The sequence below is a fragment of the Trachymyrmex septentrionalis genome, unplaced genomic scaffold (genome assembly GCF_001594115.1).
Source record: "Trachymyrmex septentrionalis isolate Tsep2-gDNA-1 unplaced genomic scaffold, Tsep1.0 scaffold133, whole genome shotgun sequence".
NCBI classification, from domain to species: Eukaryota; Metazoa; Arthropoda; class Insecta; order Hymenoptera; family Formicidae; genus Trachymyrmex; species Trachymyrmex septentrionalis.
Window position 1 is genome coordinate 789,376 of NW_017304472.1, and position 10,737 is coordinate 800,112.

Genomic DNA, 10,737 nt, shown 5'->3' on the forward strand with positions numbered 1-10,737 from the left:
GTGCCCGGCATCTCCCTGCCGATTATCTGCTCCCGCGCTAATTCACATCGACCCGGTGTCACCCGGTAGGCAGACGTAAAGACCAAACATTAACCACCGGTTGATGAGGGGACGGGGGGGGGGCTCAGGCTCAGCCGGAATACACCAGCGGGTCAAGCTCTCCATGAGAGCAGAGAGAGTGCAGTGACACGGCACTACACTCCTCAATGCTCTCACACTCCGTTATCGTCAAAGACGCCTAGACGACTGTTGTTCTCCAGCAGGCGGAGGGCTTTGAGCAAAGGTGGGGCCCCTCCGCAGTTAGTTTCGCGGGCGGCACAAGCTCGGCACCTTCAAGAAACTTATTCGTGTCTCTCCCTCAGAGGCATTTCGTCGCTCGCATCGCCGAACAACCTTCCCAGAAGCCGGCGATATTTTTACAATGCAAGCGCATCCGTTGTGAGACCTTTATCCTTTTCGGAGACTCTAATATGAAGGCCCCGGTTACCCTCCCTCTTCGGCCGCACCTCGCCGACCCCGCAGTCGGCTAGCATGATGTTATCGCGGGCCTGACGTATAAGATCGACAAAGGATGGACAGTTCTCCGAATCCCGACTAATAGAAATAGCCGAGGATCTCGGGACAAGCCGTCTCTTTGCGGCCGAGGGTGTCACTGTCGCCGCAGCGCGACCCGTTCCAGGACCAGTGGCCCGCAACACGCAAGGGGGCCTAACAGCACTCCGATAACTAATGTGGAATCTCCTCGTTCCGGGAGGAGGAGCAATTACGGTCGCCGCCACCCTCAACTTCCTGACCATCCTCCTCAGTCGCCGCTTAGCGGACATGCCAAGCGGCTTACTTGTGCCAACCTCTGCCGGGGGACGACTAGTAGCAGTGAGTCGCCGACCACCACCGGCAGACTGCCTTCGTAGGGCGGCCACTACGCCCGCTCCTAGCAACAACTGCTGCATAGGAGGCAGGACTGTTTTTGGCCTTGGGAGAAACAAAGGCCATCTTACAACTTCTCGCCCTTCCAGTGAAACTCCGGCTGTTAGATTGGGGAGCTGGAATCTCCTCCAGCAGGATCTCCCTTCAACCTGTCCAGGCGATCCCTCAACTCGCTAACCGCCGAGACCACCTCGGCGATAGCGGCAAGGACCGTCAGATCCTCGGGAGAGAACGGGCGAGACGGGTCTCACTTTTTCAGACTTCTCGAAGATCTTCGACCTTCAAGGATTCTTTTTGCCCGACAAACGAGTGGGTCTAATGGGACTCTCGCACCTCTTTTTTGCCCCGTCTCCGGGCCCAGACGGCCTAGGGACATTCTCTCCAACAGAGGAGGATGAGTCCGAATTGGGGGCTAAAGGGAGATCGACCAAAGAGGGACCCGTTTTCCAGGCCCGGTGGTAGTCACCCCATGGGTTAGCCCACTAAAGAATGTTCACGGGCCGTTAGTGACTCCACCTCAATCTTGAGCCTAGCGTTCTCCTTTTGGAGCTTCTCGACCTGCTTATTGCGGATGTATATAACGCGATATAACGCAATGGTTACCCTTGAAGGCCGTAACTTCTGATAAACAGAATTTCCTCACGGACGAGATGAACGTCATCTTCTGGCGGCCACTCATTTCACCTTCCATGCTCACCCAGCGGCAATATTCCGCCTCCTTAAGCCAGGTCTTGATGGCCTTGGTGGCCTTCAACGTCGAGGCCCTCGCCAACCTGGTCAAAGTATCATCCACCTCATGCCGCTGCCCCAACGTAAAGAAGGTGAAGGGTATATACACCCGCTGTCGAATCTCCTCGTCGAAAACTTGACAGGGGCCTACCGAGGATTCGGTCGATCAAGTTGTCTTCCACGAAGGTCTCACAAAGCTGACCTCACAGAAGGTCTCACAGAGCCGTCCAGACGCGAACGGCCCCTGTCCCGTTTAATCCCTCCTACGAGACGGAGCGACCTCCACTACCGAGCGACCTTCACCACCGAGCGACTCCCACCATCGAGTCAGCATCTGACGTCTCCATAACGTCGCGTCCGACCTCGCAGGGGATGCTCCTTTAGCCAGACCAGAAGGACTGACTTCCGCTAATTCCCTCTCATCAAGTACCGTAAGTTGAATTTGCAGCTCTAAAACAGCCATCGGGGAGTTGGGGGTCTCTACAGAGATGATGATAGGAAGAATCGCTGCAAAACGCCTCTATTAGAGGCGAGATACCAAAAAAGTGAGAACTCTCGGGTAACCGAGAGCCTCACAAGTTCGACCAGGGGGATCCCAGCCCCGCATCTCGTCCCATTGGTCGATCGTATCAAAACGTAGCTCCGAAAGACTGACCCGGTAGGTAACCGGTAGGTTTTGATAAATTCCTCCTCGTCCGGGGGACGGATGTAAAAAAAGGATACACAGGAGAATATCTTTCCAACCATCCCGGGACGAAAATCATTTCCCCCGGACAACTAGGACTGGCTCCTTCACCGATGGTCTTGACGACCTCGACATCAGTTTGGCTCTGAAGGATAGTCTTCTGTCTGATAGAGAAAGTCGAAGCATGTCTTCTTATGAACGCTTCGAGGTAGACCGTAAGAGGTCATAAGTTAAAATGCGGCCGAGACGCATATTCCTCCGACTGTCCGAGATGACACGCCGAGGAGACCTTGGCAGACTCGATTCCTCTGGGCCTGCGGAATACCCAGAGGGAGTCTTCGTAGGTGCACTTCGTGCATCCACCGGACCTGCGGGGTACCAGTCGCATGATTGGCCTACGTTGGATAAGTCCGATGCAAATCCCGACACGAAGGAGGCTTGGATGCCATCTTTCTCGTGCCGACAGAGCCCCGTGCTAAGAGCCCCGGAACTCCCTACTGACGTAATGCCTAGATCTTTATGAATAGACATTACTTTATCATAACGTTATTTTATAAGCCATTTCAGGGTGTACGATTTTTTTCCGAGTTTTAAAGGGTTTTCATCTTGGTGCGCCCCTCCCCCCCCCTCGCAAAACTGTGAGTAAGGGGTGCACAGTGTACAGACTCTTCTTATTTAACGAAAGAGTCCGTATGGAACACTCTTAGCTTCCCGCACTGGCATCCCCGGGCGGCTGTCCCGTCAGCAAGCGCTGACGACGGCCCCGACCGCGGGGGACACAAAGTGAGCCCCCTCACTATGACAAGGTGGCGTTCCACGAGGGGGATCCAATCTTGTACCTGATCCAATGGTGCTTAACTTCTGCATTGTACGAGAACTTCTGCTTCAATGTTCTACGAACACTGAATGTTAGCGAATGTATAAAACTGTCATTTAGATATGTAGGAAGAATTGATGTCGCGCATTGGACTGATCAAACACAAACAATATTACACGCGCGACCATTCTGTACGCGCGGCCGATCCTCGTGTAAACGTACAATATATCGTTTAGAGTTTCATTAAAAGATAAAATAAAGTGATTTAAATTTTCTATTTACATGATATTTTATTGTTTTTTACAAAATAAAATAGATTTTGATGTCTAATTTGTTTAACATTTCAACGTTGCAGCAACATTAATCTGAAAAAATCAATAAAAATTCAATTTGTAGTTCAATTTGTTCAATATTATTTCAACGTTACAGCAACATTAACAATCAATGTAGAAGAATCAATAAAGATTCAATTTGTGGTTCAATTTATTCAATATTATTTCAACGTTGCAACAATATTAACAATTAATGTAAAAGAATCAATATAGATACAACATTGATAAAACACTGACACTTCAACATTCAATATTGCAACATTTTTTCAACGTTCTGTAATATATGAGATACATGTTATTATTAATTATTAATAAAGTTTTTAACTTTTTATTAATTATATTTTTTAAATTTCTGTCTTTGTTCTTCTGTAACGAAAAAGTTATTTTTCTTTAATGTATACAAACCAAATGATAATAAGTGACGGGCAAAGTAAGAGTCAACACGTTTCTTTGAAATTAACAAAAGAATATATTTCAATTAACAAAGGTAAAATTACATAACGTTATAAGTTTCGGCTACCGGATTAAGCACTCTTCAGACATTAACATAATGAAAAAATCGCAGAACAACATCAATTATCGCATATTCATAACATTCACAATTCGGGTGAGTCTTGATGTAGAGTTCGACATTATTTCCGACGATTGAACCGTCAAATGTATTAAAAAATCTTGGCAATGCTCTAGTTGATAAAAAGAAAAAACTTAAAAACTGTACACAAAAAGATCTACGCGTAAATGAATTAACATACCGGAAATCTAATAAAAATAATAATAAAAAATATAATTAAAACTCACCAGAAATCATATGTAAAAAAACATAAACGAGTGTGTCCAAAAAGGAATAAAGAACTTTCGGAATATGTACAGAAAGAAAGAACGTAGATGTGTAAGACAGACATTACGCGCCGGCCACTATGTTCAGTAGTGCGGATCAAAAACAGACTGAGAGAGGAGACAGACTGTTAGTATCAGAAAGTCAAACTTTATTTATGATGGGAATGTAAGCCTTGTGGAGGCCATCGGTGTCAGTTTGTAAATTGAGACCATTTTTCTGCTTCCTGATATTAAGCATCTCGGAAACCAAACGTCTCCGATAACAAGGCTCTTCGTCTAAAATTACGACTTCGTCCCATTGGAATTCGTGATCCAGCTGTCTCCTATGCTCAGTTATGACAGAACGTCCAGAAGTGTTGTATCTAATGTGATTGCGATGTTCAGCAATCCTGGTTTTTAATTTTCTGTTCGTCTGTCCCACGTATGAAGCATCACAATCACCACACGAAATCCTGTAAACCACATTGCTCTTCGATGTATGTGGACAAATATCTTTCTGTACTTTGATGTATTTGTTCAATTTATTGAGACTACGGAAAGATACCCTGATGTCGTTTTTATTGAAACGTTTGAACTTTTCCGTGTGGAAAGGGATAAATGGCACCGTAAGCTAAGAAACAGATTCACTCGTCCCGCCATTGTCAGCCGAAACTCTATGTGTTATGTGTCTATTTCTAATCAAATTTTTTATACGTTGATTGACTGTGTCAAAAATGAAGGTCAGTGGATAGTCATTGTCTAATAAAATGTTGATAATAAACGTCAAATTCTGTGTATGAAACTTAAAGTCTGATAGTAAAAAAACTCTGTCAACCAGTGAAAGAATCGTCCCTCTCTTTTGTGCCATGGGATGGTTAGGACATGGGATGGTTGGAATTAAAATTCAGAAACCTTCCTGAAAAGGTCGGCTTACGGTACCACAATCAAAACCAAACCTATTCTTATTAATAGATATAGTAACATCCAGAAAATTAATTTCATCTCCCCCTACTTCTGAAGTAAATTGCAAACGTGGATGGAATAAGTTAAATTGTTCTTGTTAAATAACAAGTCAATTTTCGAGGAAACAACCGCAGTACAAATGTCATCCACGTATCTGAAATAAAATACCACATCTAAATCCAATGACATTAAGAACACTGTCTCAAGTCTCCTTATCACCAAGTCCGCTATTACAGGTGATAAAGGAGAGCCCATGGGAGTGCCGAAGCTTCGTTTATAAATTACATTGTTAAATGAAAAAAATGTGGAATCGAGAATAAATTTTAGCGCTCCCAGAAACTCCTCCCCCTAGGAAGAGGGCAATCTCTGGAAATGGAATCCCACTGTTCATTAACACAGTCGACCGCTATTTTCATTCGAACATTCGTGAACAAAGATTTAACATCCAATGAAATTAATTTGTATTTGTCTGTAATGCGTAACCTTTTTAATTTATCGACTAATTCGAAACTATTTTTAATGTAACTATTCGCTTTGGGAATGGATTTGAATAATATGTTATGTAAATACGTAGCCAATGGATACAGCGGACTACCTATCGAAGAAACGATAACCCTTAGAGGACAACCAGGTTTATGAATCTTCGGCAATCCATAGACTCTTGGAAGTGATCCATCACTACAATATAACATTCTGTACTTAGTGTCGCTAATATAATTTTTTGTTTTCCATCTGGTGAGCATGGACCTTAAAGCCGTGAGTTTCTTAGTAGGATCTTTATTGACCAGAACATATGTGTCTACGTCACTCAATAACGTGGTCATTTTGTTCAAGTATGCGTCTTCGTCCAAAGCGACCGTGACATTGCCTTTATCCGCGTGTGTAAAAATGATGTTAGGATGTTCCGATATAAAGATGCGTGTATCAGATTCCATTTTCAACAATAATTTGGCCATCGATGATGTAAAAATTGGAGAGGATATGATATTGTCCAAAATTGGAATCAAATGGTTAGTGATAGCAATCCTCTTATCAATAGGCATACGTTGTGTGCTACTCTCAACGTTCTTGCAATCAAATATGATCCTGTGTTTGTTATTGAACGGAAGGACGAAATTTTCGTCTAATTGTAAAAAACATTGTATGTCAATTGGAATGTCAAAGGAAGATAAGTTAAGGAACCATCCGTCTCTGATAGGGACAAGGAAGATGATCTATGTGGTCAGGTTTGGTTTTGATTGGTACCGTAAGCCGACCTTTTCAGGAAGGTTTCTGAATTTTAATTCCAACCATCCCATGTCCTAACCATCCCATGGCACAAAAGAGAGGGACGATTCTTTCACTGGTTGACAGAGCTTTTTTACTATCAGACTTTAAGTTTCATACACAGAATTTGACGTTTATTATCAACATTTTATTAGACAATGACTATTCACTGACCCTCATTTTTGACACAGTCAATCAACGTATAAAAAATTTGATTAGAAATAGACACATAACACATAGAGTTTTGGCTGACAATGACGGGACGAGTGAATCTGTTTCTTGGCTTACGGTGCCATTTATCCCTTTCCACACGGAAAAGTTCAAACGTTTCAATAAAAACGACATCAGGGTATCTTTCCGTAGTCTCAATAAATTGAACAAATACATCAAAGTACAGAAAGATATTTGTCCACATACATCGAAGAGCAATGTGGTTTACAGGATTTCGTGTGGTGATTGTGATGCTTCATACGTGGGACAGACGAGCAGAAAATTAAAAACCAGGATTGCTGAACATCGCAATCACATTAGATACAACACTTCTGGGCGTTCTGTCATAACTGAGCATAGGAGACAGCTGGATCACGAATTCCAATGGGACGAAGTCGTAATTTTAGACGAAGAGCCTTGTTATCGGAGACGTTTGGTTTCCGAGATGCTTAATATCAGGAAGCAGAAAAATGGTCTCAATTTACAAACTGACACCGATGGCCTCCACAAGGCTTACATTCCCATCATAAATAAAGTTTGACTTTCTGATACTAACAGTCTGTCTCCTCTCTCAGTCTGTTTTTGATCCGCACTACTGAACATAGTGGCCGGCGCGTAATGTCTGTCTTACACATCTACGTTCTTTCTTTCTGTACATATTCCGAAAGTTCTTTATTCCTTTTTGGACACACTCGTTTATGTTTTTTTACATATGATTTCTGGTGAGTTTTAATTATATTTTTTATTATTATTTTTATTAGATTTCCGGTATGTTAATTCATTTACGCGTAGATCTTTTTGTGTACAGTTTTTAAGTTTTTTCTTTTTATCAACTAGAGCATTGCCAAGATTTTTTAATACATTTGACGGTTCAATCGTCGGAAATAATGTCGAACTCTACATCAAGACTCACCCGAATTGTGAATGTTATGAATATGCGATAATTGATGTTGTTCTGCGATTTTTTCATTATGTTAATGTCTGAAGAGTGCTTAATCCGGTAGCCGAAACTTATAACGTTATGTAATTTTACCTTTGTTAATTGAAATATATTCTTTTGTTAATTTCAAAGAAACGTGTTGACTCTTACTTTGCCCGTCATTTATTATCATTTGGTTTGTATAGAAAGAGTCCTTTCATTTGTTACTTGTTACGTATATATACACTTTAATATAATATTTATATATGTTTAGACAAAGTACAAAATTGCGAACGAACAGACGTCTCTACCAGTAGATACACGCGCTTCGTAATTCGTGACGTCTTCACTATTATTTGGCGACACTCGATGTCGCGGCGGAAGAATAGACCGCGACAACTTTCGGCGATCGACCGAATCACTCGATTCGGGACGATAAGCCGTTTCCGTCTTTTCGGCAGAAGCTCGGTACCTCCCGTAAAGCGAGCCACGATTCGCGCTCCACGAACACGGAAGTTTCCAATCCGCACGCGGCCATAGTTAATAAGGCAAGCCGAAATAAAGCAACAAACGTTTCGGTTCAAGAAGAAATTGAATCCTCGCACAACACGCGTTCGCGAAGTGCACGAAGGAAAAAACAACGAAATTTGTGTTAATCTCCGCCGGACAATTTCTCCGCATGTGCTCCGCGCGTGGCGTCTGATCACGTGTGTATCTCATGTGCTCCGCGTGTGGCGTCTGATCACGAGTGTACCTCATGTGCAACTAATAAAACCTTGTTCAACAAATAAGTGGTGTCAATTCCCTTGAAACAACACTGCAATTCACGCATCGTGCAATCACTTTCCTTTCCTTCCGTAATTTTGCATTACGAGACATTCGCAAACCAGCTCCGTTAGTTTTACAGTTCTTGCCTATTTCTTGCATCGAAGATTGCAAGTTTTCTCAAACAGTGCAAGGATCTTTTTCACGTTCGGTTTCACTTACTTGATAAGCACCGAGACTAATGGACATCAAACAATATATGTACAATCCTTTACTTATATTATTACTCTTTTATATTGTTCAAATATTAAAATTTTATTTATTAATTATAAACTTAAAATATGTAGATTCTTTCAAAAATCGATTTTCGATAGTTCAAATAATTATACTTTTTTGAGTGATATCGTACTATTTTTTTTTGTTATGTGACCAAAGATCAACTAAAAAAATCCTATGGATTTTTGCTTGAACATTAAATTTAAAAATTTGAGAATTTTTTATCCAAAGCATTTTTTGCGAATTTTTTAAATAAAATTTCTTTGATTCATTCTAATTAATTGACGATAAAATATTATTCTAATTAATTGAAGATAAAATATTATTTATTTGATCCATATTTTTCTCTGTCTTTGTTTGACTTTGAGATATAAATTTCACACGTTTTGAGCTAAAAAATACGTATTCAGTTCAAACATATAGCATGACATAGTTGCAGGGTTTCACATACCTGAATAGACCGGGAAGGTCTATCTAACCAAAAATAAGTTCGGCTTTCTACAGTTAATCTTTGGCATCTTCATCGGCCTTAACTCTAATTAGCTTTGAATTTATTGTTTGTTTTATTTTTATAGAAATTTAATTTACTATATCTTCTAAATCAATGCTGTCCCCCACTTAATTCTTGTGGTCACTTAGAATACTCTCCTCTACAACATATCTAAAAAACATTGAAATTGGTGAGGTGTTACCTAAAAAAACATTAAAAAAATTTTTTTTTTTTTCAGTGTCTAGAAAATGTGAAACTTTTTGTTACATATACATTTTACAACATGACTGAGAACTCAAAAGCTAAAACATCTGATCATTTTAATTATGTATTATTTTTAATTCAGTTACAAACAATTGTAACTTGTGTATTGTTTACAGCGCTGTACTCTTATTACATTTTTATATTAAATACAAAGGATATGCATAATAAAATGTTTTTTAATTTTTTGTATTATAAATATTAATCTATTAGTTTAAACTATATGTTCATTAAATATATTTTGCAAAAAGTTAAAAAGATTTAATATATTATTTTTATATTTTAGATTTATATTTTAGATAGTGTATTTTATATTTTAAATTATTATTTTACTGTATAATAAAAAAATTAAGTAACGATATAATTTTTTTTACAGATCAGTGGGTGGAATACGCGCATCTTTATATAATGCAATCACGGAAGAAGAAGTGGAAACATTGGCCAACTATATGAAGTGGTTTTATGACAAACATTGCAAAAAAGTTGAAAAATAATTGAAAATTGACAAAAATTAAAAAAATATCTTGAACTTATTATTAAGAAGTTATTTGTGAATATGCATTTGCATTGGATTTTTAAATATATTTTTCATATAAAAAGTGTATTAGATTTGTCTACATAATTGTCTCGTTATCTTCAAAATTTTGTTTAATATTAGAGTTTTATTAGTATTAGGATTTTCTTCAGAGCATAATGATGTAAAAATATATAATTTTTTTTCTAAATCGGAACTAATTTGACATTTATCTACTACAGCTTATGGAATAAACAAAGAATGTCCATTGAAATAAATGAAAAATATTGAAATGTAATTTATTTTATAGCTTCTGTAAACTTATGTTTTCATCAATAAAAATATTTTATTTTAAAATGTTCTTTGTATTTAAAAATGTTCTTGTATTCGTTTATTTTCTAAGATTTTTCATGTTATAGGGTAACTCCTGTATATACGCCGCATCTATCAAAAATTTAATTTATTAAGTATTATTTATTATGTTTAAAGTAAACGAAATATATCAGTAAAAATTTTGTTCTGCCTACTATTAAAAAATATTAGAAATTCGAAATATTTATTTTCTGTATTAAAAAAATGAACATTTTGAAACCTTTGCGTTTGTCATATATCTCAGGGAAAGGGAGAGGTATGTAAAGCTCATGAAAAATTTACAAATAATGCATATAAATAAAACATAAAATAACACAATAACTTATAAAATGCGTTTATAAAGTTTTATTAAGAAATAAGAATTATATAATAAATATGTATATATGATAAATATG

General features: G+C 39.0%; 1 protein-coding gene across 4 annotated transcripts in view; it reads left to right on the top strand.

Moving 5' to 3' along the window:
• LOC108757168 (probable phosphoserine aminotransferase) overlaps positions 1-10,058 on the top strand; it is a 242,032-nt gene extending 231,974 nt beyond the window's left edge. For 3 of the 4 annotated variants that reach the window (XM_018501574.1, XM_018501577.1, XM_018501575.1), the window contains one exon: positions 9,833-10,056. In XM_018501574.1, coding sequence (XP_018357076.1) covers positions 9,833-9,950 — 118 coding nt within the window. In that variant the 3' untranslated portion in view covers positions 9,951-10,056. Of the gene's footprint in view, positions 1-9,832 lie in introns of all 4 variants that reach the window. The other variant, XM_018501576.1, reaches the window with a different exon arrangement.
• Positions 10,059-10,737: the final 679 nt, after the last annotated feature.